At 40.4% G+C, this 26,087-nt stretch overlaps 1 protein-coding gene across 1 annotated transcript in view; it reads left to right on the top strand.

Moving 5' to 3' along the window:
• ptk7b (protein tyrosine kinase 7b) overlaps window positions 1-26,087 on the top strand; it is a 246,799-nt gene that overhangs the window by 120,071 nt on the left and 100,641 nt on the right. Inside the window, exon 2 of the mRNA XM_084171249.1 lies at window positions 22,120-22,416. Within this exon, the coding sequence (XP_084027375.1) occupies window positions 22,120-22,416 (297 nt within the window). The remainder of the gene's footprint in view (window positions 1-22,119; window positions 22,417-26,087) is intronic.

The following is a 26,087-nucleotide window of genomic DNA, read 5'->3' as shown; positions in this document are numbered from 1 at the left end:
AGGTCCTAAACCTAGCATGAAAGTGCATCCTTGTAGCTGTGTGGGCAAATATAGTCAAAATGTTTGCCTTGGGGTAAGTTGGGGTTGGCCATCATACCCCATACAAATTATGATTACATTTAGTCAGTTCTATGCATAATATGCATAGTATTTTTGCAATGTGTCATGCATATGAACTCAAGAAAACGAATATGTACCTGTACCTGTGCGAAAGAGAGGCTATGATAGAGCATCAGAGGCACACAAGGTATTGTGTGATGACATGGATTCTGAGCTTGCTAAACACATCAGGAATCTCACGGACCAGTTTCATGGGCTTAGTAGCCTCAAATGCAGAGAACTTGTCTAAGAATTGGCACATCGAAACAACATCCCTGTTCCGGATAACTGGTCAAGAAATGGAAGGTGAGTGATATTGAACAGAGGTGTGGGGGTCAATGGGAGTCAGAGGGGCGGGGGCAGCCAGGGAATCCCCGCTGACATCACAGGACTCCCCAAACACACCCCTCATTACCGGCGAAAGGTTAAGGCACTGAGGCAGTTATGCACAGAAAAAGAGAGAACAATTGAGACACGGGAGGAGAGGAAGGCATGGCCAAAGAAACAAGGAGAAATATACAGTGCATTCGGAAAGTATTCAGACTCCTTGACCTTTTCCACATTTTGTTACGTTACAGCCTTATTCTAAAATTGATTAAATCGTTTTTTCCCTCATCAATATACACACAATACCCCAAAATGACAAACAAAAACGGGTTGAGAAATTTTTGCAAATGTATGAAATATAAAAAACGGAAATATTACATTTACATAAGTATTCAGACCCTGTACTTAGTACTTTGTTGAAACACCTTTGGCAGCGATTACAGCCTCGAGTCTTCTTGGGTATGACACTATAAGCTTGGCACACCTGTATTTGGGGAGTTTCTCCCATTCTTCTCTGCAGATCCTCTCAAGCTCTGTCAGGTTGGATGAGGAGCGTTGCTGCACAGCTATTTTCAGGTCTCTCCAGAGATGTTCAATCGGATTCAAGTCTGAGCTCTGGCTGGGCCACTCAAGGACATTCAGAGACTTGTCCCGAAGCCATTCCTGCGTTGTCTTGGCTGTGTGCTTAGGGTCGTTGTCTTGTTGGAAGGTGAAACTTTGCCCCAGTCTGAGGTCCTGAGCACTCTGGAGCAGGTTTTCATCAAGGATCTCTTTGTACTTTGCTCCCTTCATCTTTCCCTCGATCCTGACTATTCTCCCAGTCCCTGCTGCTGAAAAACATCCCCACAGCATGATGCTGCCACCACCATGCTTCACCGTAGGGATGGTGCCAGGTTTCCTCCAGACTTGACACTTGGCATTCAGGCCAAAGAGTTCAATCTTGGTTTCATCATAACAGAGAATCTTGTTTCTCATGGTCTGAAAGTCTGTAGGGGCCTTTTGGCAAACTCCAAGCGGGCTGTCATGTGACCTTTACTGAGGACTTGCTTCCATCTGGCCACTCAACCATAAAGGCCTGATTGGTGGAGTGCTGCAGAGATGGTTGGCCTTCTGGCAGGTGCTCCCTTCTCCACAGAGGAACTCTAGAGCTCTGTCAGAGTGACCATCAGGTTATTGGTCACCTCCCTGACCAAGGCCCTTCTCCCCAGATTGCTCAGTTTGGCCGGGGAGCCAGCTCTAGGAAGAGTCTTTGTGGTTCCAAACTTCTTCAATTTAAATAATGATGGAGGCAACTGTGTTCTTGGGGACCTTCTATGCTGCAGAATTTTTTTGTTACTCTTCCCCAGATCTGAGCCTTGATACAATCCTGTCTTGGAGCTCTACGGACAATTCCTTCGACCTCATGGCTTGGTTTTTGCTCTGACATGCACTGTCAACTGTGGGACCTTATATACAGTACCAGTCAAAAGTTTAGACACACCTACTCATTCCAGGGTTTCTCTTAATTTTTTACTATTTTCTACATTGTAGAATAATAGTGAAGACATCAATACTATGAAATAACACATATGGAATCATGTAGTAACCAAAAAAGTGTAAAACAAGTCTAAATACATTTTATATTTGAGATTCTTCAAAGTACAGTGGCTTGCGAAAGTATTCACACACCTTGGCATTTTTCCTATTTTGTTGCCTTACAACCTGGAATTAAAATTGTTTTTTGGGGGGTTTGTATCATTTGATTTCCACAACATGCCTACCACTTTGAAGATGCTAATTTTTTTTGTGTGTGAAACAAACAAGACAAAGAAACAGAAAACTTGAGCATGCATAACTATTCACTCTCCCAAAGTCAATACTTTGTAGAGCGACCTCTCGCAGCAATTACAGCTGCAAGTCTCTTGGGGTATGTCTCTATAAGCTTATCCACTGGGATTTTTGCCCATTCTTCAAGGCAAAACTGCTCCAGCTCCTTCAAGTTGGATGGGTTTCGCTGGTGTACAGCAATCTTTAAGTCATACCACAGATTCTCAATTGGATTGAGGTCTGGGCTTTGACTAGGCCATTCCAAGCCATTTAAATGTTTCCCCTTAAACCACTCAAGTGTTGCTTTAGCAGTATGCTTAGGGTCATTGTCCTGTTGGAAGATGAACCTCCGTCCCAGTCTCAAATCTCTGGAAGACTGAAACAGGTATCCCTCAAGAATTTCCCTGTATTTAGCGCAATCCATCATTCCTTCAATTCTGACCAGTTTCCCAGTCCCTGCTGATGAAAAACATCCCCACAGTGGGGATAGTTTTCTCAGGGTGATGAGAGGTGTTGGGTTTGCGCCAGACATAGCGTTTTCCTTGATGGCCAAAAAATTCTATTTCAGTCTCATCTGACCAGAGTACCTTCTTCCATATGTTTGGAGAGTCTCCCACATGCATTTTGGCGAACACCAAACGTGTTTGCTCATTTTGTTCTTTAAGCAATGGCTTTTTTCTGGCCACTCTTCCGTAAAGTGTACGGCTTAAAGTGGTCCTATGGACAGATACTCCAATCTCCGCTGTGGAGCTTTGCAGCACCTTCAGGGTTATCTCTGGTGTCTTTCTTGCCTCTCTGATTAATGCCCTCCTTGCCTGGTCTGTGAGTTTTGGTGGGCAGCCCTCTCTTGGCAGGTTTGTTGTGGTGCCATATTCTTTCCATTTTCTAATAATGGATTTAATGGTGCTCCGTGGGATGTTCAAAGTTTCAGATATTTATTTATAACCCAAACCTGATCTGTACTTCTCCACAACTTTGTCCCTGACCTGTCGTGGCACGGGTCCAAGAGCATTCCACGATGCTGGCCAGCTTGGGGGAAGCGATGGATCGGGTTCTTCGGGACGTCCAACGCCTGGAGAGGAGAGGACCCGATCTGTCGAGACCAGCTGGCCAACCGGATCCAGTCACCCACACCCCAGCACCCGGAGGGATCCAGATATCCCGACCACGGGAGTTTGACGGGACGGTGGCTCTCTGCCAAGGATTCCTCCTCCAACTGGAGCTCTATTTCTCCAGCATCATACTTCTCCACAACTTTGTCCCTGACCTGTTTGGAGAGCTCCTTGGTCTTCATGGTGCTGCTTGCTTCGTGATGCCCTTGCTTAGTGGTGTTGCAGACTCTGGGGCCTTTCAGAACAGGTGTATATGTACTGAGATCATGTGACAGATCATGTGACACTTAGATTGCACACAGGTGGACTTTATTTAACTAATTATGTGACTTCTGAAGGTAATCGGTTGTACCAGATCTTATTTAGGGGCTTCATAGCAAAGGGGGTGAATACATATGCATTAAATAGTACCCGCAAAACACTAGTCTCAACGTCAACAGTGAAGAGGCGACTCCGGGATGCTGACCTTCTAGGCAGAGTTGCAAAGAAAAAGCCATATCTCAGACTGCCCATCTCAATCTTTTATTTTTATTGGCCAGTGAGATATGGCTTTTTCTTTGCAACTCTGCCTAGAAGGTCAGCATCCCGGAGTCGCCTCTTCACTGTTGACGTTGAGACTGGTGTTTTGCGGGTACTATTTAATAAAGCTGCCAGTTGAGGACCTGTGAGGCGTCGGTTTCTCAAACTAGACACTCTAATGTATGTGTCCTCTTGCTCAGTTGTGCACCGAGGCCTCCCACTCCTCTTTCTATTCTGGTTAGAGCCAGTTTGCGCTGTTCTGTGAAGGTAGTAGTACAAAGCATTGTACGAGATCTTCAGTTTCTTGGCAATTTCTCGCATGGAATAGCCTTCATTTCTCAGAACAAGAATAGACTGACGAGTTTCAGAAGAAAGTTATTTGATTATGGCCATTTTGAGCCTGTAATCGAACCCACAATTGCTGATGCTCCAGATACTCAACTAGTCTCAAAAAGGACAGTTTTATTGCTTCTTTAATCAGCACAACAGTTTTCAGCTGTGCTAACATAATTGCAAAAGGGTTTTCTAATGATCAATTAGCCTTTTAAAATGATAAACTTGGATTAGCAAACACAACGTGCCATTGGAACACAGGACTGATGGTTGCTGATAATGGGCATCTGTACGCCTATGTATATATTCCATTAAAAATCAGCAGTTTCCAGCTACAATAGCCATTTACAACATTAACAATGTCTACACTGTAATTCTGATCAATTTCTAAGTGACCAAAAAACGAAAGTATTTCCTGAGCTTTCTTATATCTCTTAGATATAGGACAGACACTTAAAAATCATATTCCTTATGATAATTATTTTGACTGTCTGTTTTGCCATTCAGTCATGTGTTATTCATTGCGTTTCTATGGGCTATAGTAGTAAAGGCCAAATTCGATATTTTATATATATATATATATATATATATATATATATATATATATATATATATATATATATATATATATATATATATATATATATATATACTATACATATACATATACATATATATATATATATATATATATTTACAGGGGTCCTTAAATTCAAAATCAAATAGCTAAATGAGCCATGGTATGACCATCTTAAAATAGCGCGTCACTGTTACTTCCTGTTTCAGTTTTTGGTTGTAAGCAGGAATCAGGAGGATAGAGTTATGGTCAGATTTGCCAAAGGGAGGGCAAGGGAGAGCCTTGTATGCGTTTCTGTGTGTGGAGTAAAGGTGATCAAGAGTTTTGTCGACTCTAGTTGCACAGGTGCTGGTAAAAGTGAGGTAAATCAGATTTCAGTTTCCCTGCTTTAAAATCACCGGCCATGAGAAGCGGCGCCTCTAGATGTGCATTCTCTTGTTTGCTTACGTCCTTATACATCTCGTTGAGTGCAGTCTTGTTTGTGGTGGTAAATAGACAGCTACAAAAAATATAAATGAAATATCTCTTGGGAAATAGTATGGTCTACAGCTTTTTTTTTAAGGCACAAATTACCCCACTCTCCCCTACAGTTTGGTTTAGTTCCCATTGAAAAGTTAACCTGTATGATGCAGTATGGTTCTGTAACCATGTGGAAAATAGATTAGTACATGACATACATTATGACCTTAACACAGATTGATGTGTACAAAATTGTATTTTGATTACTTCCCAAAAAATACCCATGCTCCCTATCTGTTTTGAAGTGATGCCTGCCTATGGGGTGGAAGCAATAAATAATTGATCCAATCAGACACGCCATAATCACATTTGTGTCATTTCCTTTTTCTTAGGTCCTTTGAAGTTGCACTCTGTTTGTAGTCTGTTTCAGTGTAGTTTAGTGCTGTGATGTTATCTGGAGTCTTGCTGTTTCATGTCTAATTGGGTTATATGGAGTTGGAGGCTGGGGGCTGACAGAGAGGGAGTATAGAAGAGATTGTCTGTGTAGCTACAGTAGGTAGGTTTCCATCCAATCTGCATAAAAACTATATGTGCATTTTCCCACCAGAGATGTGTTTCCATCAAATTGACTTGTTATAGATAAAAGGCTGTGCGTGATGACGTAGTGCACATAAAAATTAATTTTTCGTTTTCAATTCTACCGATGGTTTGTCACATAAAATGTTGCATTATATAGCAAATGTGCCCACTCTGGTCTTGACAAGTGCGCTCTAGCCAACAGCTCGCAGATACAGTGCGGGTAGCTTAGCCTACAAAATGAGATTATTATGGACAAGAGTGAGATTATTTATATTTGTCGAACAGCAGCCAAGCATCGATCATCATGTCACCAGAATAAGACCCTCAATATTTATTGGAAAGGAGCATCAAGCTCATCACCGTGCACTTTCACCACCTTGTGAAGTTCATCATAATTTATTTAATCCGTAGCCTAATAAAATGCATGCTTTGGCCGGTCATGTTTCAGAGGACGCATGACTCGACTTTCGCCTCCCGAGCCCGTTGGGGAGTTGCAATGATGAGACAAGATCGAAATTGGGGAGAAAAAGGGGGTAAAAATGCAACACAAAATAATTGTGTGCTAAAATAATAATTGCTTGTCAAAAATGTAATGAAACACAGTGGCAATCCGGGTTATAGGTTAAAATCCTACGCATGAACTGCCGACATTATTACGCATATTAATTGATAATGATGAAAAATAATATATGCAAGATATTTTAATAGATGTCTATTTTTAATTGCTATATACATCTATTGAGGTGAGAGCATTGAAAATGTTTTGGCGGTTAACCTGCTTCTGTTTTGTGGGTGGCACTGTGTGCTGTTTTCGATGGATGGGTCCTGGCCTCTCGGGGCCCTAGGGATCCGGAGGGACGGGGGTGGTATGCCGATCACTGGGATGACGGCCCAACTTGGGATGGGGAGGGGCTTTAGCGGGGGAATTAGTGGAGAACAATTGGAGGGTTACTTAGTAGCAATGCAAATATCATGGTAAAGCTATATGGACACGCAATCACTATGGTATTTTTTATTGGTAAATTTACAAACATATATAATGATAAATAGATTTGAAACTTGTATCTCATTATGGTATATGATGAAATAAGTATAGCCAGTTATAATAGTAATAGCTTAGCAGATAATAACAAAAGAAGAACAATATTTACATGGCTCAAAGAGAAGGAATATAATAGCTATTGTTTACAGGAAACTCATTCAACAATTCTAGATGAAGTTGCATGGAAAAAGGAATGGGGGGCGGAATATACTTATCCCATGGGCAAAAAAACTCAAAAGGGGTGATGATATTAATTAACAGTAATTTCGATCCGAATGTGCAAATTGTCCAAACAGATACGCAAGGTAGATGGATTATTTTAAATATGTTATTGGACCATAAACAGATATGGCTCATTAACCTTTACGGACCAAATAATGATGATCCACACTTCTTTGACAATATATGTAATAAATGATCAACCCTGCAAGCAATTCAATACTATTATTATGGTGGGAGATTACAATACCATTTTAAATAGCTCAATGGACCGTAAAGGAAATCACACTACAAACAGTCACCCTCATACTCTTAAGGAAATCGTGATTGTCATGGATACATTAGAACTAGTAGATATATGGAGGCTTAAATATCCTGATCTAGTGAGATATACATGGCGGAGACTCAATCAAGCTAGTCGTCTTGACTTCTTTCTTATGTCATTCTCGTTGGCACCAAAAGTTTAAAAAGTGTTGATAGGGGACAGAATGCGGTCGGACCATCATATAATTGGCATATACATTACTCTTAATGAATTTCCACATGGGTGAGGATATTAAAAATGTAATCAAAGCCTATTGAATGATAACTTGTTTTTAACTAGGACAGAGGAATATATAACAATTTTTTTCCGACATAACATAGGTACAGCAAATCCCCTTATTGTATGGGACACCTTTAAATGTGCCTTTAGAGGCCATGCAATTCAGTACTCATCTCGAAAAAACAAAAGTAATTTAGGTCAAAAGAGTCCATACTAACAAAGGAAATAGAAGGTCTAACAGAACAGATAGATAGCAATAAAAACTGTAACATAGAGGCTCAGAATGAATTAGAGGAAAAACAAAAAGAAATTGAGAAACTTATTCAAGAAAGATCAAGTGTAATATATTATAAAAATAAAGCAAACTGGATGGAATATGGGGAAAAATGCACCAAATTATTTTTTAATCTTCAACTTGGGAATGCTACCAAAAATAATTTACTGAAACTGGTTACAAATGACGGAGTCACCCATGATTCACCAAATGATATTTTGAAGGAGGAAACAAATTACTTTAAGCATATGTTTTCATTTCAGTCGCCTCCATCTCCTCTAACTGAAGCAAATTGTAGAGATTTTTTTTTCAATTGAAAATGTAAAATTAACAGCCATACAGAAAGACTCATGTGAAGGTGAAATTACAGAGGAGGAACTTCTGGATGCAATTAAAGACTTTAAGTCCGGGAAAACTCCAGGATTGGATGGTATACCAGTCGAGGTATACCAAACCTTTTTTGATATACTCAGAGGACCGTTAATAGCATGTTTTAACCACTCCTATATAAATTGTAGATTATCAGACACTCAAGAAGAAGATCTGATATCATTATTACTGAAACAGGACACAAGTGGAAAATATAAAGATACAGTCCATTAAAAAAATTGGAGGCCCCTTACACTTCAGTGTTGTGAGGCAAAAATTTGAGCAAAATGTATAGCACATAGAATTAAAAAGGTATTGTCAGACATTATTCATTCTAATCAGACAGGTTTTTTACATGGAAGACACATTAGAGATAATATAAGGCAAGTACTGGAAACAATAGAACACTATGAAAAATCTGGGAAACCAGGCCTGCTATTCATAGCAGACTTCGAAAAGGCATTTGATAAAGTACGACTGGGGTTTATATATAAATGCCTGGAGCATTTCAATTTTGGAGAATCTCTTATAAATTGGGTTAAAAACATATATAATAACCCTAGGTGTATAATAGTAAATAATGGCTATTTCTCAGAAAGTTTTAAACTGTCAAGAGGAGTGAAACAAGGTTGTCCACTATTGGCATATGTATTTATTATTGCCATCGAGATATTAGCTATTAAAATCAGATCCAACAATAATATCAAGGGATTAGAAATCCAGGGCTTAAAAACAAAGGTGTCATTGTACGCTGATTATTCATGTTTTCTTTTAAATCCACAACTTGAATCCCTCCACAGCCTCATAGAGGATCTAGATACATTTTCTAACCTCTCTGTATTACAACCAAATTATGATAAATGTACTATATTACATATTGGATCACACATTTTTTTATTTTTTACATTACCATGTAGTTTACCAATAAAATGGTCTGATGATGATGTGGATATACTCGGAATACATATCCCAAATGAAATACATGATCTCACTCAATTTTTGGAAAAACAACACTGATTAACTCTTTAGTATTATCCCAATTTACTTATGGTCTTGCCTACGCCTAGCGAACAGTTTTTTTAATTATATGAGAAAAAAATATTCAATTTTATTTGGAATGGCAAGCCAGACAAAATTAAACGGGCCTATTTATATAATGAATATGAATTCGGAGGACATAAATTATTCAATATTAAAGCATTAAACCTATCACTAAAAGATTCAGTCATACAAAAGTTATACTTAAATCCGAACTGGTTCTCTAGCAAATTAGTAAGATTGTCTCACCCAATGTTCAAGAATGGCCTTTTTTCCCTTCATTCAGATTACAACCTCTCACTTTCAGTTATTTGAAAAGGAAATCATCTCCCAAATATCACTATTTCTAAAACAAGCCATAAAAAGCTGGTTGCAATTTCAATTTAATCCTCCAGAAATTACAGAACAAATAATGCAACAAATATTGTGGTTAAACTCAAATACATTTAAACTCAGTTTTTCACAATTCCTGACATTTAATCCTAGTAAAAATTCCCTGTTTTAGGTCAGTTAGGATCACCACTTTATTTTAAGAATGTGAAATGTCAGAATAATAGTAGAGATAATGATTAATTTTAGCTTTTATTTATTTCATCACATTCCCAGTGGGTCAGAAGTTTACATACACTCAATTAGTATTTGGTAGCATTACCTTTAAATTGTTTAACTTGGGTCAAACGTTTCGGGTAGCCTTCCACAAGCTTCCCACAATAAATTGGGTGAATTTTGGCCCATTCCTCCTGACAGAGCTGGTGTAATTGAGTCAGGTTTATAGGCCTCCTTGCTCGCACACGCTTTTTCAGTTCTGCCCACATATTTTCTATAGGATTGAGGTCAGGGCTTTGTGATGGCCACTCCAATACATTGAGTTTGTTGTCCTTAAGCCATTTTGCCACAACTTTGGAAGTGTGCTTGGGGTCATTGTCCATTTGGAAGACCCATTTGCGACCAAGCTTTAACTTCCTGTTGCTTCGATATATCTACATCATTTTCCTTCCTCATGATGCAATCTATTTTGTGAAGTGCACCAGTCCCTCCTGCAGCAAAGCACCCCCACAGCATGATGCTGCTACCCCCGTGCTTCACGGTTGGGATGATGTTCTTCGGCTTGCAAGCCACCCCCTTTTTCCTCCAAACATAACAATGGTCATTATGGCCAAACAGTTCTATTTTTGTTTCATCAGACCAGAGGACAGATCTCCAAAAAGTTCGATCTTTGTCCACATGTGCAGTTGCAAACCATATTGTGGCTTTTTAATGGCGGTTTTGGAGCAGTGGCATCTTCCTTGCTGAGCAGCCTTTCAGGTTATGTCGATATAGGACTCGTTTTACTGTGGATATAGATACTTTTGTACCTGTTTCCTCCAGCGTCTTAACAAGGTCCTTTGCTGTTGTTCTGGGATTGATTTGCACTTTTCGCTCCAAAGTACGTTAATCTCTGGGAGACAGAACACGTCTCCTTCCTGAGCGGTATGACGGCTGCGTGGTCCCATGGTGTTTATACTTGCGTACTATTATTTGTAAAGATGAACATGGTACCTTCAGGCATTTGGAAATTTCTCCCAAGGATGAACCAGACTTGTGGAGGTCTACACATTGTTTTATGAGGTCTTGGATGATTTCTTTAGATTTTCCCATGATGTCAAGCAAAGATGCACTGAGTTTGAAGGTAGGCCTTGAAATACATCCCCAGGTACACCTCCAATTGACTCAAAATGATGTCAATTAGGATCTTCTAAAGCCATGACATCATTTTCTGGAATTTTCCAAGCTGTTTAAAGGCACAGTCAACTTAGTGTATGTAAACTTCTGACCCATTGGAATTGTGATACAGTGAATTATAAGTGAAATAATCTGAAAACAATTGTTGAAAAATTACTTGTGTCATGCACAAAGTAGATGTCCTAACCGACTTGTCAAAACTATAATTTGTTAACAAGACATTTGTGGAGTGGTTGAAAAACAAGTTTTAATGACTCCAACCTAAGTGTATGTAAACTTCCGACTTCAACTGTATATACAGTATGGGGCATACAACCATTTGCTATGAAAAGACAGAATCATTAGATCTCTTATTTTGGTATTACCCCTATGTAGCTTGTTTCTGGTCACAGGTTCAGGAATAGCTGAAAAATCACAACATTTATCTAAAATTAAACCTGCAAATAGCACTGTTGGGAGATTTGGAAAACCTGTGCTGTGATGTTTTACATACATTCTGAACCTGTCTAATCGCATAGTATATACAGATTGTAAGTTAAAGATAAATATTTTTAATAAAAGTATTATTATATTGTTTATTGATGGACAGAATCATTAGATCTCTTATTTTGGTATTACCCCTATGTAGCTTGTTTCTGGTCACAGGTTCAGGAATAGCTGAAAAATCACAACATTTATCTAAAATTAAACCTGCAAATAGCACTGTTGGGAGATTTGGAAAAACTGTGCTGTGATGTTTTACATACATTCTGAACCTGTCTAATCGCATAGTATATACAGATTGTAAGTTAAAGATAAATATTTTTAATAAAAGTATTATTATATTGTTTATTGATGGACTCCTTGCTCGCACACGCTTTTATTAAAAATATTTATCTTTAACTTACAATCTGTATATACTATGCGATTAGACAGGTTCAGAATGTATGTAAAACATCACAGCACAGTTGAAAAATATATGGTATATGGCAATCATAAGAGGGTGGTTTACGGAGATAGGTGGGATGAATTGAGTAGCTGAGGGGTAGGTTTAAAAGCTCATGTTCTGTAAAAGTTATGACTGAAAACATGATGTATAATGTAAAAGTACTATCTATCTAGATGTAATGTATATCAAAATATCAAATTGCTTTATTCTTGCTATGTAACCACTGTAACAAAAAAAGAAGAAAAAAAGCCATGTACAGTATCTAAAATGTGTGTAGAATGTACATGCAACAATAAAAGAAAATGCCGTAAAAACAACATTTATTTTTGCCCTCCGAAGAGGGGGACAAAAATGGCCCAATTTTATAAAAATAAAAATAACCATAATAATTTATAGAAAATGGTGAGATGTTTTGCTATGGCCCTGGGTTGGTTTGAGTTTGTTGCTGCTAGTTAGTACACTGTTGTAGTCAGACATGAGTTAGCTAGTACCACCATAGCTGCATCCACAGTGCAAATACGATGACATTGCTAAAGTAGGCAAATAATTAGTAGGAAACAACTTTAACATATAATGATGTCGCCAAATTTACTTTAGAGAGATTGCAATGTTGCAATTCCGAGCAATACTAACGTTAGCTAGCTAAAATATGGTGGTCCCCTCAATCTTAGTTAGCTATTTTTTTATTTTACCTTTATTTAACTAGGCAAGTCAGTTAAGAACAAATTCTTATTTACAATGACGGCCTACACCAGCCAAACCCGGACGACGCTGGGCCAATTGTGCGCCACCCTATGGGACTCCCAATCACGGCCGGTTGTGATACAGCCTGGAATCAAACCAGGGGGTCTGTAGTGACGCCTCAAACACTAAGATGCAGTGCCTTAGACCGCTGCACCACTCGGGAGCCTACTGCATCTAAAGTTAATTTGGCAACATCACAATCATGACAAAAGGTTTTCCTAGTTATTGTGTTTCCAAGCCAAATCTGTGTTGTATTGAGGTAGGCTAACGTTAACCAGCTAGATAGCTAGGTAGCTATGCTAGTGATGCTAGTGATAATGATTATCAAAATATACAGTACCAGTCAAAAGTTTGGACACACCTACTCATTCAACGGTTTTTCTTTCTTTTTTACTATTTTCTACATTGTAGAATAATAATGAAGACATCAAAACTATGAAATAACACATATGGAATCATGTAGTAACCAAAAAAGTGTTAAACAAATCAAAATATATTTTATATTTGAGATTCTTCAAATAGCCACCCTTTGCCTTGATGACAGCTTTTCACACTCTTGGCATTCTCTCAACCAGCTTCACCTGGAATGTTTTTCCAACAGTCTTGAAGGAGTTCCCACATATGCTTAGCACTTGTTGGCTGCTTTTCCTTCACTCTGCCGTCCGACTCATCCCAAACCATCTCAATTGGGTTGAGGTCGCGGGGTTGTGGAGGCCAGGTCATCTGATGCAGCACTCCATCACTCTCCTTCTTGGTAAAATAGCCCTTACACAGATGGAGGTGTGTTGGAGGTGTGTTGGGTCATTATCCTGTTGAAAAAGAAAAGATAGTCCCACTAAGCCCAAACCAGATGGGATAGCGTATCGCTGCAGAATGCTGTGGTAGCCATGTAGGTTAAGAGTGTGACGTAACAAAATGTGGAAAAAGTCAAGGGGTCTGAATACTTTCCGAATGCACTGTATACTGTGCCTTCAGAAAGTTTTCACACACCTTGACTTTTTCCACATTTTGTTGTGTTACAGCCTGAATTTTAAATTGATTCAACTGAGATTTTTGGTCACTGGCCTACACACAATACCCCATAATGTCAAACTGTAATTATGTTTTTCGAAAATTTTACAAATTAATAAAAAATGTAATGCTGAAATGTCTTGAGTCAGTAAGTATTCAACTCCTTTGTTATGGCAAGTCTAAATAAGTTCAGGAATGATTTTTGAATGACTACCTCATCTCTGTACCCCAAACATACAATTATCTGTAAGGTCCCTCAGTCGAGCAGTGAATTTCAAACACAGATTCAACCACAAAGACCAGGTAGGTTTTCCAATGCCTTGCGAAGAAGGGCACCTATTGGTAAATAAAATAAAATAAAATAAAATAAATAATATTGAATATCCATTTGAGCGTGGAGATTTGATTAATTACACTTTGAATGTTTTATCAATACACACAGTCACTACGAAGATACAGGCGTCCTTCTTAACTCAGTTGCCGGAGAGGAAGGAAACCGCACAGGGATTTCACAATGAGGCAAATGGTGACTTTAAAACAATAACAGAGTTTAATGGCTGTGATAGGAGAATACTGAGGATGGATCAACAACATTGTAGTTACTCCACAATATTAAACTAATTGATAGAGTGAAAAGAAGGAAGCCTGTACAGCAACAAGGCACTAAAGTAATACTGCAAAAAATGTAGCAAAGTAATTCACTTTTTGTCCTGAATACAAAGTGTTATGTTTGGGGCAAATCCAAAACAACACATTACTGAGTACCACTCTCCATATTTTTTAAGCACAGTGGTGGCTGCATCATGTTATGGGTATGCTTGTAATCATTAAGCTATGCACAAGCAAAATCCTAGAGGAAAACCTGGTTCAGTCTGCTTTCCAACAGACACTGGGAGATACATTCACCTTTCAGCAGGACAATAACCTAAAACACAAGGCTTACCAAGTTGCTTACCAAGAAGATAGTGAAAGTTCCTGAGTGGCCGAGTTACAGTTTTGACTTAAATCTGCTTGAAAATCTATTGCATGACCTAAAAATGGTTGTCTAGCAATGATCAACAACCAATTTGACAGAGCTTGAAGAATTTTGAAAAGAATAATGGGCAAATGTTGCACAATCCAGATGTGGAAAGCTCTTAGAGACTTACCCAGAAAGGTGATTCTAACATTGACTCAGCGGGTTGAATACATAATATGTAATAATATGCCATTTAGCAGACGCTTTTATCCAAAGCGACTTACAGTCATGCGTGCATACATTTTTATTTTATTTTTTGTGTATGGGTGGTCCCGGGGATCGAACCCACTACCTCGGCGTTACAAGCGCCGTGCTCTACCAGCTGAGCTACAGAGGACCACAGAGGAATACTTATCTAATCAATATATTAGATTATTATTTTTTACAAATGTTAGAATTGTTATTCCTCTTTGACGTTACAGAGTATTTTGTGTAGATAATTGACAAAAAATGACAAATCAGTTTTAATCCCACTTTGTAACACAACAAAATGTGGAAAAAGTCCAGGGGTGTGAATACTTTCTGAAGGCACTGTACATGTACATCAATTACACACACACACACACACACACACACACACACACACACACACACACACGCACACACACACACACACACACACACACACACACACACACACACACACACACACACACACACACACACACACACACACACACACACACATACACACACATACACACATACACACACACACACAAAGTCAGCTCAGACAGATCCAGCTCATGAGCTCCATTACATTTACATTTTAGTCATTTAGCAGACGCTCTTATCCAGAGTGACATACAGGAGCAATTAGGGTTAAGTGCCTTGCTTAAGGGCACATCGACAGATTTTTCACCTAGTCGGCTCCATCAGCAGCAGATTAGAATTTTGATTGGAAAATGAATGTGTTTAGGCAACAAATGTTAGCGCATCGAATCATATCGCATTAAACTGAAACGCATTAATTTGTTTGCTTTTCAATCCGAATCGCACTGAATCGTTTCAAACTTATTGTTCCTGTTTTGTATAGGAGCCCATGTATCTAGATACGTATCGAATCGTCTTGAAAGGGGAAAATGCACATCCCTAGGAACGCGAGACCATATAGGGCCCAACTGCAGAGAAGTTCTGGAGGAGAATCCCCTCTGCGGGATCTGTTTTGCTCTCTCAGCAGTTACTCTCTTTCTTTCTCTCTCTCCTCTCTCTCCCACTTTTTGCCTCTTCCTCTTTAGCTTCCTTCTTTTCACGGAGCCTAATTGAAATACATAGGGAATATGAGCTTATTGGAATTAAATCTATTAATATTGCATGTCTTTTCGTTTCATTGTGTGCATTAGTGTATTCTCATATCTTCCTCCTAGCCTTTCCGGGCTTTTCTGTATTGATTGGTATCAGAGCTTGGCCTTTCTCTGCAGAGGGAGACACTCCCCTGAGCCAGTCTGCAGCCCTGCAGCCTCTATAGATAAGACTTATCATCACCAGATCAGCCTCTCTCTGTCACATCTGTGAATAGGCTCTATTGCCTTATACTATATGCTTGATTTTTGTGTTTGTTGAGTCTGGGGAAGTTGTTTTAATGGGCAAATTAATCTAAAAAAAATGTATGAAGAATATTTTGTCAACAGGACACTTACATACAGTGAAATGTTTCAATTTTTTAATTGAATGCTATGGTATTCATCAGATGGTGTATAGTATATGTACAAAATTACAGTATATGTACCCCTTCAAATTAGTGGACTCGGCTATTTCAGCACACCTGTTGCTGACAGGTGTATAACATTGAGCACACAGCCATGCAATCTCCATAGACAAACATTGGCAGTAGATTGGTCTTACTGAAAAGCTCAGTAACTTTCAACGTGGCACAGTCATAGAATGCCACCTTTCCAACAAGTCAGTTCGTCAAATTTCTGCCCTGTTAGAGCTGCCCAGGTCAACTGTAAGGGCTGTTATTGTGAATCTTAACGCTACAGCATACAATGACATCCTAGATGAGTCTGTGCTTCCAACTTTGTGGCAACATTTTGGTGAAGGCCCTTTCCTGTTTCAGCATGACAATGCCTCCATGCACAAAGTGAGGTCCATAGAGAAATGGTTTGTCACCTTGTCCTTGTCCTAGAGAGATGTACACAGTTATTAAAATCTAATGCCAAGGGAAAATCTAATGCCAAGGGAAACACATCCCTTATTTTAAGTGTTTCTAAAATCCCCTATGGGAAAAATGAATGGTGGAAAAATTATTGGAACCATTTCCTTTTTTGACTGCAATAGCTTTATGGGTATTATGACTCATACTGTGGTACTCTATAAGAAAATAAACCTGCCACTGCCCTCCCCTCTCCTCTAACTCCTTTTATCTCTCTCAGTTACTCTCTCCCGTTATCTTTCTGTCGCTTTCCCCAACTATCTCTCTCTCGCTCTCTCTTTGAAAGGCCCACTCAAGGTGTGTAAATAGCTTTTGGTTATCTCAGAGAAAATTCACATTGAGTGGAAACAGACATCTCCCTCCTTCATTCTCTAGAAAATGACACATGGACAATTTTGGGCTTAAACAGAGTATTGATTTGGTCAGTCAGTCAGGCTGTCTGTCTGTCTGTCTGTCTGTCTGTCTGTCTGTCTGTCTGTCTGTCTGTCTGTCTGTCTGTCTGTCTGTCTGTCTGTCTGTCTGTCTGTCTGTCTGTATGTATGTCTGTCTGTATGTCTGTCTGTATCCATCTGTGTCTGTGTAGGTGAATGTGAGAGTGAACCAGAGCCAGAGTGTATTTGTGAGATGTAGGTCATGGTGCCTTCAGTGTTTGAACAGTACAGTAAACTTGGCAGTTATCCACAGACGTGATAGACTGCCCCCTCCCTCCCTCCCTCCCTCCCTCTATAGCTCTTATTTTCTTTCGCCTGTCACTCTGAGGTATGTGAAACCGCCTTATCTGTTTGCTTCGTGTCCTTTGGGGAGCCTTCATAGGAGCAGTTCACTCTCTCTCTCTCGCTCTCCCCTCTCTCTCTCTCGCTCTCCCCTCTCTCTCTCACTCTCCTCTCTCTCTCTCTCTCACTCTCCTCTCTCTCTCTCACTCTCCTCTCTCTCTCTCTCTCTCTCTCTCTCTCTCTCTCTCTCTCTCTCTCTCTCTCTCTCGCTATCTCGTGTGCGTGTGTGTGTAAAAAAGGGGTATTGGTGTCTCTCCTGGTATTTTCAGCCTGTCTGGTTCCCTCCATCAATGTTTTGTACCCTTTTTCCTTATCTAACTGGGGTAAATGTGTGCAATCCATTCCATTGCTCAACAGCTTGGAAATGACTTGTGTTATTTAAATTTTAAAAATCCTATTGTACCACTTCTTTGTGTGTAGTGTACAAAACATTAGGAACACCTTCCTAATATTGAGTTGTACCCTCTTTTGCCCTCAGAACAGCCTCAATTCGTTGGGTCATGGACTCTAAAAGGTGTCGAAAGCATTCCACAGGGCTGCTGGCCCATATTGACTCCAAAGCGAATACAACAGGTGTAGACCTTACAGTGAAATGCTTACTTACAAGCCCTTTACCAACAATGTAGTTTTAAGAAATAATACCCCCAAAAATTACACAAACAATACAATATAAAATAATACGAAATAAAAGTAACAAATAATGAAAGAGCAGCAGTAAAAATAACAATAGTAAGGCTATATACAGGGGGCTCCGGTTATTCGAGGTAATTGAGGTAATATGTAGGGGAGGGGGGGGGGGGGGGGGCAATGATGTTCAGAATGATGTTCAGGAGTCTTATGGCTTGTGGGTAGAAGCTGTTTAGAAGCCTCTTGGACCTAGACTTGCCGCTCCGGTACCGCTTGCCGTGCGGTAGCAGAGAGAACAGTCTATGACTAGGGTGGCTGGAGTCTTTGACCATTTTTAGGGCCTTCCTCTGACACCACCTGGTATAGTGGTCCTGGATGGCAGGAAGCTTGGCCCCAGTGATGTACTGGGCCGTACGCACTACCCTCTGTAGTGCCTTGCGGTCGGAGGCCGAGCAGTTGCCATACCAGGCAGTGATGCAACCAGTCAGGATGCTCTCGATGGTGCAGCTGTAGAACCTTTTGAGGATCTGAGGACCCTTTTTAGTCTCCTGAGGGAGAATAGGCATTGTCGTGCCTTCTTCACGACTGTCTTGGTGTGCTTGGACTATGTTAATTTGTTGGTGATGTGGACACCAAGGAACTTGAAGCTCTCAACCTGCTCCATTCACCCTCTAAATGGCACACATACACTCAATTGTCTCTCAATTGTCTCAAGGCTTAAAAATCCTTCTTTAACCTGTCTCCTACCCTTAATCTACACTGATTGAAGTGGATTTAATAAGTTACATCAATAAGGGATCATAGCTTTCACCTGCATTCACCTGGTCAGTCTATGTCATGGAAAGAGCAGGTGTTCCTCATGTTTCGTACACTCAAGTGTAATTAATAGAATAACAATTATATTTCTAGACTATATTGTTAGTATTTTATTAATAATATGTATATGGAGGAGACCCCCTCACTCTGCTTCAGTCACTCAGCATCAAGGGTAGCTCAGGCAGCCCTATCACCTGCCTAGGTGTGCACCCCCTCCACCAACCTCCCACCCCTTTCATCTTCCCCCACCACCTAGCAGACTTGGCACTGCTCACCTGTTTTACTTTTTTGCCTGCCCCTGGCCAGCTGCAAGGAGACAAAGGCCGGTCTTGATGAGGATTTTTCAGTAAACTATGAGATAAACAATGTTAATCACAAACATGACAAACATGGAGCCAGAATTAAACATGGGTACTCTCTGTTGCTGGGCAAGAACTTAATTGGTTCCTTTCACTGGATTTGTGTGTGTGAAATGGGGATCTGACCTCAGGTCGAATTCCTCGCTCTTACCTAATCCATGGCTGTCCTACCTTATCAGAGACTGAAACCAGACTGTTGCCTTTTGCCTCTCTCCTCAGACAAAGTCCTGAGAGCGGAGCCAGAGTTCAGACTAAACATGAGTAATTACAGCATGACGGGAGGGAAGAGAGGAGTTGGGTTTGGGTATATTTGAGAGATTGAGTGTGGACCTGCCATGTCCAACAATCAATCTCCAGGTCAAGCCAGAGTGAGCCAAGGTGGAACAGAGTTTAAACTGAACATGATTATTTTCGCATGACAAGGGATTGATTGATTGTACCACTATTGTTTCTAAACTGAATAGAAGTCAGATTTAGAAGGAAGTGGGCGGAGCGGTCGAGAGGGGGAAACTGAGGACAGTGGTGGGAGAGCCCAAGAGGGAGGGGTTTTGAGCTGGGGTGTATGTAAATGGAACTATATAGACAAAGAGCTGAGAGGTAGAAGGGAGATGTTTTTCAAACTACCTCGGCTCTATTGCATATGTAATAAAGTCTATCTTAATTCTACAAAAACTCTGAAATACTTTGGTTCTTTGATTAGTATAAGGATGAATTTGCCACATCAGTTTGAGGGGGAGATGGGGGGGAGGCCAGGGGAGGAGGAGTGGATGGGACGATTACCTCAGCTCCTCTTAATTTAATGCTCCTGAAAGATCCCCCTTGACTTCAACACCAACAGAACCTCTAAATATATCAATGTCCGGATGAGAGCCCCAGATCCTGAATTTTCCCCACAACACCCAACTAGCAATTAAAATCAGTAGAACTAATGGTCTCGACGGCGTGCAATTGTGGAAAAAAGGCATCTGGTGCGCGGCCAGACTGCTCAGAACTCAAATTCAAATATAAGCGATGCTATTTAATCATCTCGCTTCGGACCAATACAAATTCCCTTTAACCCACATGAGCCCAGTCCTGGAGGAATGGAAAAACCACAGACATACTCACATACTCACTCAACCAGGTGTACTTTAGGTTTACGTGAACTCTGCCAATGGACCTTTCACTTTGATAATAAACTTTGCCATGATGTCAAAACTCATAACAACACTCAGTGGGCCGTGATGTAGTTTAGGGCCTACTGAATGGGCACTGGTCAAAAGTAGTGTACTATATAGGGAATAGGGTGCCATTTGGGACGCTGCCCTGGTGTGGTATTGTAATTGATGAACCCATAGTGGCAACAGTTGCTAAAACATGAAGGCAGAGTACAGCTGGAGCAGCTGCAGACTTCAAATGAGACATATCAGACCTGCAGTCACTACCCACTCTCTCCCTCCATCTCTCTCTCTCTCTCTCTCTCTCTCTCTCTCTCTCTCTCTCTCTCTCTCTCTCTAACTCTCTGTATATTCTCTCTCTCTCTCCCTCTCTCTCTCTCTCTCTCTCTCTCTCTCTCGCTCTCTCTCTCTCTCTCTCTCTCTCTCTCTCTCTCTCTCTCTCTGTATATTCTTTCTCTCCCTCTCTCTCTCTCTCTCTCCCTCTCACGCTCTGTTTATTCTCTCCCTCTCTCCCTCTCTCTCTCTCTCTCTCTCTCTCTCTCTCTCTCTCTCTCTCTCTCTCTCTCTCTCTCTCTCTCTCTCTAACTCTCTGTATCTCTCTCTCTCTCTCTAACTCTCTGTATAGTCTCTCTCTCTCTCTCTCTAACTCTGTATAGTCTCTCTCTCTCTCTTTCTCTCTCTCTCTCTCTCTCTCTCTCTCTCTCTCTCTCTCTCTCTCTCTCTCTCTCTCTCTCTCTCTCTCTCTCTCTCTCTCTCTCTCTCTCTCTCTCTCTCTCTCTCTCTCTCTCTCTCTCTCTCTAACTCTCTGTTTATTCTATTTATTATTCCTCACTTCAAGGAGACATGAGTAAATAGGGCAGAACATATTTCTCTATAGTGCTGACTACCGAGCAGCACTCCAGTGCCGGTAGAAATAAAGGAGTGTGTGTGTGTGCGCGTGGACAAGCCTTCATGTCTCAATTTGTGAGAGCTGCATATCTGTGAGCTGATGGAGCATGACCGTGAGGAAGGAGAAGATGTGTGTGTGTCAAAAGTCTCTCTTTCCTTCTCCCTCTGTTCTAATGAAACACAGCTCTTTCAGGAGACAAGCCCGTACTGCAGGGAAAAATCTGTAGCAGGCTTGTGAATTCATTTCTCCAATACATTCAGAAGCTAGAATGTGAATCTATCTACTCTTCTTGGCTGTCATTATTCATACAACATTTTGGCACGACATTTCAGTGTTTAATTATCTTGTAGACTACATGTCTGTGTCCTGAAATGTTTATTCTCTAGATTAAGACCCACTATTAAAAAATGTTTAAATGTCTTGAATGAGTCGAATCAAAGCTTTAATGGCCTCATTAATCAAGACACAAAAATGTGTGGTACAATGGTGACTAATGAACACCGCAATTAAAATGTTAGTATTGTGGTCAGTGGTAACCTCATTTCAACATTCTCTCTCGCTCTCTCTGTCTTTCTCTCTCTCTCCTTCCCCACATTGTTACCCCCACCCCCTCTCTCTCTCAGTTATTTGCATCCAGGCTGCAACCATCCAGTTCACCAAGGAGCCCAAATCCCAGGATGCATTACACGGCCGCAGCGCCATGCTCCGCTGTGAGGTCAGCGACCCGGCAGATATCCAGTATGGTTGGCTACACAACGGTCAGCCCCTGGACGACACTGAGAGGCGCTTCCGCGAGGGCAGCAACCTCAAGTTCACGACCGTGGACCGGAGACTGGATGCCGGCAACTTTGAGTGCGTGGCCGCCAACACAGTCACAGGAGAGGAGGTCCACTCTACTAACGCCTCCTTCAACATCAAGTGTGAGTGTTAGCACACGTCCCCTACACTTGGTGTTGTGTTCCGTGAGGTGCAACGTTCACAATAGATGTGAAACGCTGCAGATAGAAATGTAATGATTAGAGCTTGCAATTCATCATGACAGAAAATCATATCTGTTCCATAAAAGGCATTTCTATCTAACCGTTTTGTAATGTTTGCACCCTTCTGAACAGACCCTTAACCATGTGCTGAACATGTGCAAGATTTTCCTCATGGATGTTAATACAACACACAAGTTTCAGACATGCAACACTGGTGGATTGTAAAATCTCAGAGCAGATACCCAAATTAAAAAGCCACATAAAAGCCTCAGTATATAATGTCAGGTAAGGTTGTACGAGATGAGAAAATGTTTCTAGTACCTTGTAGGTACCTTGTTTTTTGTTGCTTCCTCTCCATTCACGGGGAAACTTGATATGTGTGCCACCAAGCATGTGTTTCTTGTTTCTTTTCTCAGTTGTGTAACACTCACTTTTCCCACATCCCCTCAAAAGGCTTTTGTGTCGAAATTACTAAGTCGTTAAATTCACCTTCCAGCCATATAATTATTTACGTTCTACATTAACAGTGTCCTGCTTCGACGTCTTATTCATTCATAATGTTTTTCTCAACCACTCCCCAAAACCCAAACCCTTTGTCCTTTAAGGCCTCCTAGTACTCAGAGATCTCTTACTATGGTGTTCTTGTCACATAACCAAACCACAGAAAGTGTTTCAGTAGGAAAGCAGGGGAACTCTGTCTGTCTGTCCAGCATCACTTCTGATACAAACACCCTTGTTTAGTGTGGAGCTGCCCTCCAGGTAGGGACACGTGAAAAGTCTTCACAGGAACGCAGTAGATATATCGGATATATATTTGCTATGCCTGGAAACCACTGATGGCCTATTAAAACAACTGATGGCCTTTTAGAAAGCAGCTGGATAAGGCAATGCTCAGATGAATCTCCTGTTTCCATTCAACATGTTATGAGTCTTCGCAAGGCCAGGCGGTTTTGATTGTGTGGTGAGGGCTAGGTCTGCTCTATATATCCTGAGCACAGGAGCAGATGAACATTAGAGTACTGGAGCAACACACACACACACACACACACACACACACACACACAAGTACACAGCTGCCCCCCTCGCACACACAGAGTTGAGGTTAAAACCTCCCTGTGATCTCACTCCACCAGTTAGGCTGTGACATCTGCTGCTATGCCTCAGCTCCTACTAATGAAGGACAGCCTGTTATCCCAAAGAAACATATTATTTTTTGAGGCCCTCGTCTGACCTGGAGGAAAATACTTTTATGTGCTGTAATTCAACATTATTTATCACTGCAATAAAAGTGTAGACTGACTCACTGACATAGATAAAAACAAGTTAAACAGTAACCACCGGTTTTTATAAGAGTTGTCACGACCGAGAATGAACTAGATGATCTTCCAGGTCACGATCGTGAATTAAAAGAATTCAAGAATGCTTTTATAGGAGAAGTTTCCTGTGTTAATCATTATGAAATATAGTTAAGTTTTTCTATTAATAAAAAATGGTCTTCCAAATGTACCTGCCTATAAGTTCTGTGCTGGTGTATTTGCAACTAAAATAAATACAGCACAGTTCAGGAGTGAGAGAGACAGGAGAGTATAGAGTGTACATGAAGTGTACTGTATTTACAAACTTTTCTAAGAGCTCATGCATGTACAGTATGTGCATATGTTCTATGAGTGTTAGTACATGTCTGTGAGTGTTTGTGCCTGTTCATACCCCTTGACTTATTCCAAATGTTGTTGTATTACAGCCTGAATTCAAAATTGATTAAATATTAGTTTTTTCTCACCCATCTACACACAATACCCCATAATGACAAAGTGAAAACATGTTTTGAGAAATCTTAGCAATGAAATACTGAAATAAAAATAAATAATCTAATTTACATAAGTATTCACACCCCTGAGTCAATACATGTTAGAATCACCTTTGGCAGCAATTACAGCTGTGAGTCTTTCTGGGTAAGTCTCTAACAGCTTTGCACACCTGGATTGTACAATATTTGCCCATTTATTCTTTTCAAAATTCTTTAAGCTCTGTCAAATTGGTTGTTGATCATTGCTAGACAACCATTTTCAATTCTTGCCATAGATTTTCAAAACTGTAACTCGGCCACTCAGGAACATTAACTGTCTTCTTTGTAAGCAAGTCTAGTGTAGATTTTGCCTTGTGTTTTAGGTTATTGTCCTGCTGAAAGGTGAATTAATCTCAAAGTGTCTGGTGGAAAGCAGACTGAACCAGGTTTTCCTGTGCTTAGCTCCATTCCCTTTCATTTTAATCCTGACAAACTTAACAATTACAAGAATACCCATAACATGATGCAGCCACCACTATGCTTGAAAATATGGAGCGTGGTACTCAGTAATAATGTGTTGTATTGGATTTGCCCCAAACATAACACTTTGTATTCAGGACAAAATGTTAATTGCTTTGCCACATTTCTTACAGTATTACCTTGTAATACTTGCCTTGTGGCAAACAGGATGCATGTTTTGGAATAATTTGTATTCTGTACAGGCTTCCTTCTTTTCACTCTGCCAATTAGGTTAGTATTGTGGAGTAACTACAATGTTGTTGATCCATCCTCAGTTTTCTCCTATCACAGCCATTAAACTCTAACTGTTTTAAAGTCACCATTGGCCTCATGTTGAAATCCCTGAGCGGTTTCCTTCCTCTCCGGCAACTGAGTTAGGAAGGACGCCTGTATGTTTGTAGTGGCTGGGTGTATTGATACACCATCCAAAGTATAATTAATAACTTCACCATGCTCAAAAGGATATTCAATGTCTGTTTTTTTTACCCATCTACCAATAAGTGCCCTTCTTTGCGAGGCATTGGAAAACCTCCCTGGTCTTTGTGGTTGAACTTATGTGACTTTCTAAGAACATTTTTACTCCTGAACTTATTTAGGCTTGTCATAACAAAGGGGTGGAATACTTATTGACTCAAGACATTTCAGCTTTTCATGTTTTATTAATTGGTAAAAATGTCTAAACACATAATTCCACTTTTACATTATGGGGTATTGTGTGTAGGCCAGTGACAAAAAAATCAAAATGTAATCCATTTTAAATTCAGGCTGTAACACAGCAAAATGTGGAAAAAGTCAAGGGGTTGTGAATACTTTCTGAAGGCACTGTATCTACCATCCATATGTGCATTGTATGTGAGTATATTAAGACCTAGAAACCCACTCCCGCCATTTGTCAAGCGATACAGTTGATTGCAGCTGGGGTCTGGGAGAGTAGTGTTGTGTCCCAAATGGCAACCAATTCCCTATATAGTGCGCTACTTTTGACTAGGACCCTGGGTGCCATTTCAGGACGAAGCCTAACACTAATCTATTTCAGACTCAATGGAAGCTCCTCTAATCCCTTCAGTTCAGAGCAGTCATTTAGAGTAATTATGCCCTGTGTTTTCTAATGGAGGCTTAGCCTCCTCTGCTAGCTCTTTGTGTCCTAACGTTGGGTCTCACTGGTAAAGAGTGGAGGCGACAGGAAGCCTATTGTCAGCTTGTTTGTTGGTCTTACAGGCTGTGGGCTTCACGTTGCGTGATTACAGTAACGAGATGTGGAATGACAATGGGATGTGGAACGTTAGTGGGAAAGATGGGTAATCTG

This window comes from Coregonus lavaretus (genome assembly GCF_964263955.1).
Source record: "Coregonus lavaretus genome assembly, chromosome: 1".
In the NCBI taxonomy this organism is placed as follows: domain Eukaryota; kingdom Metazoa; phylum Chordata; class Actinopteri; order Salmoniformes; family Salmonidae; genus Coregonus; species Coregonus lavaretus.
Note: the sequence above shows the minus strand (reverse complement) of the source record. Positions and strands in the feature narration are given on the sequence as shown.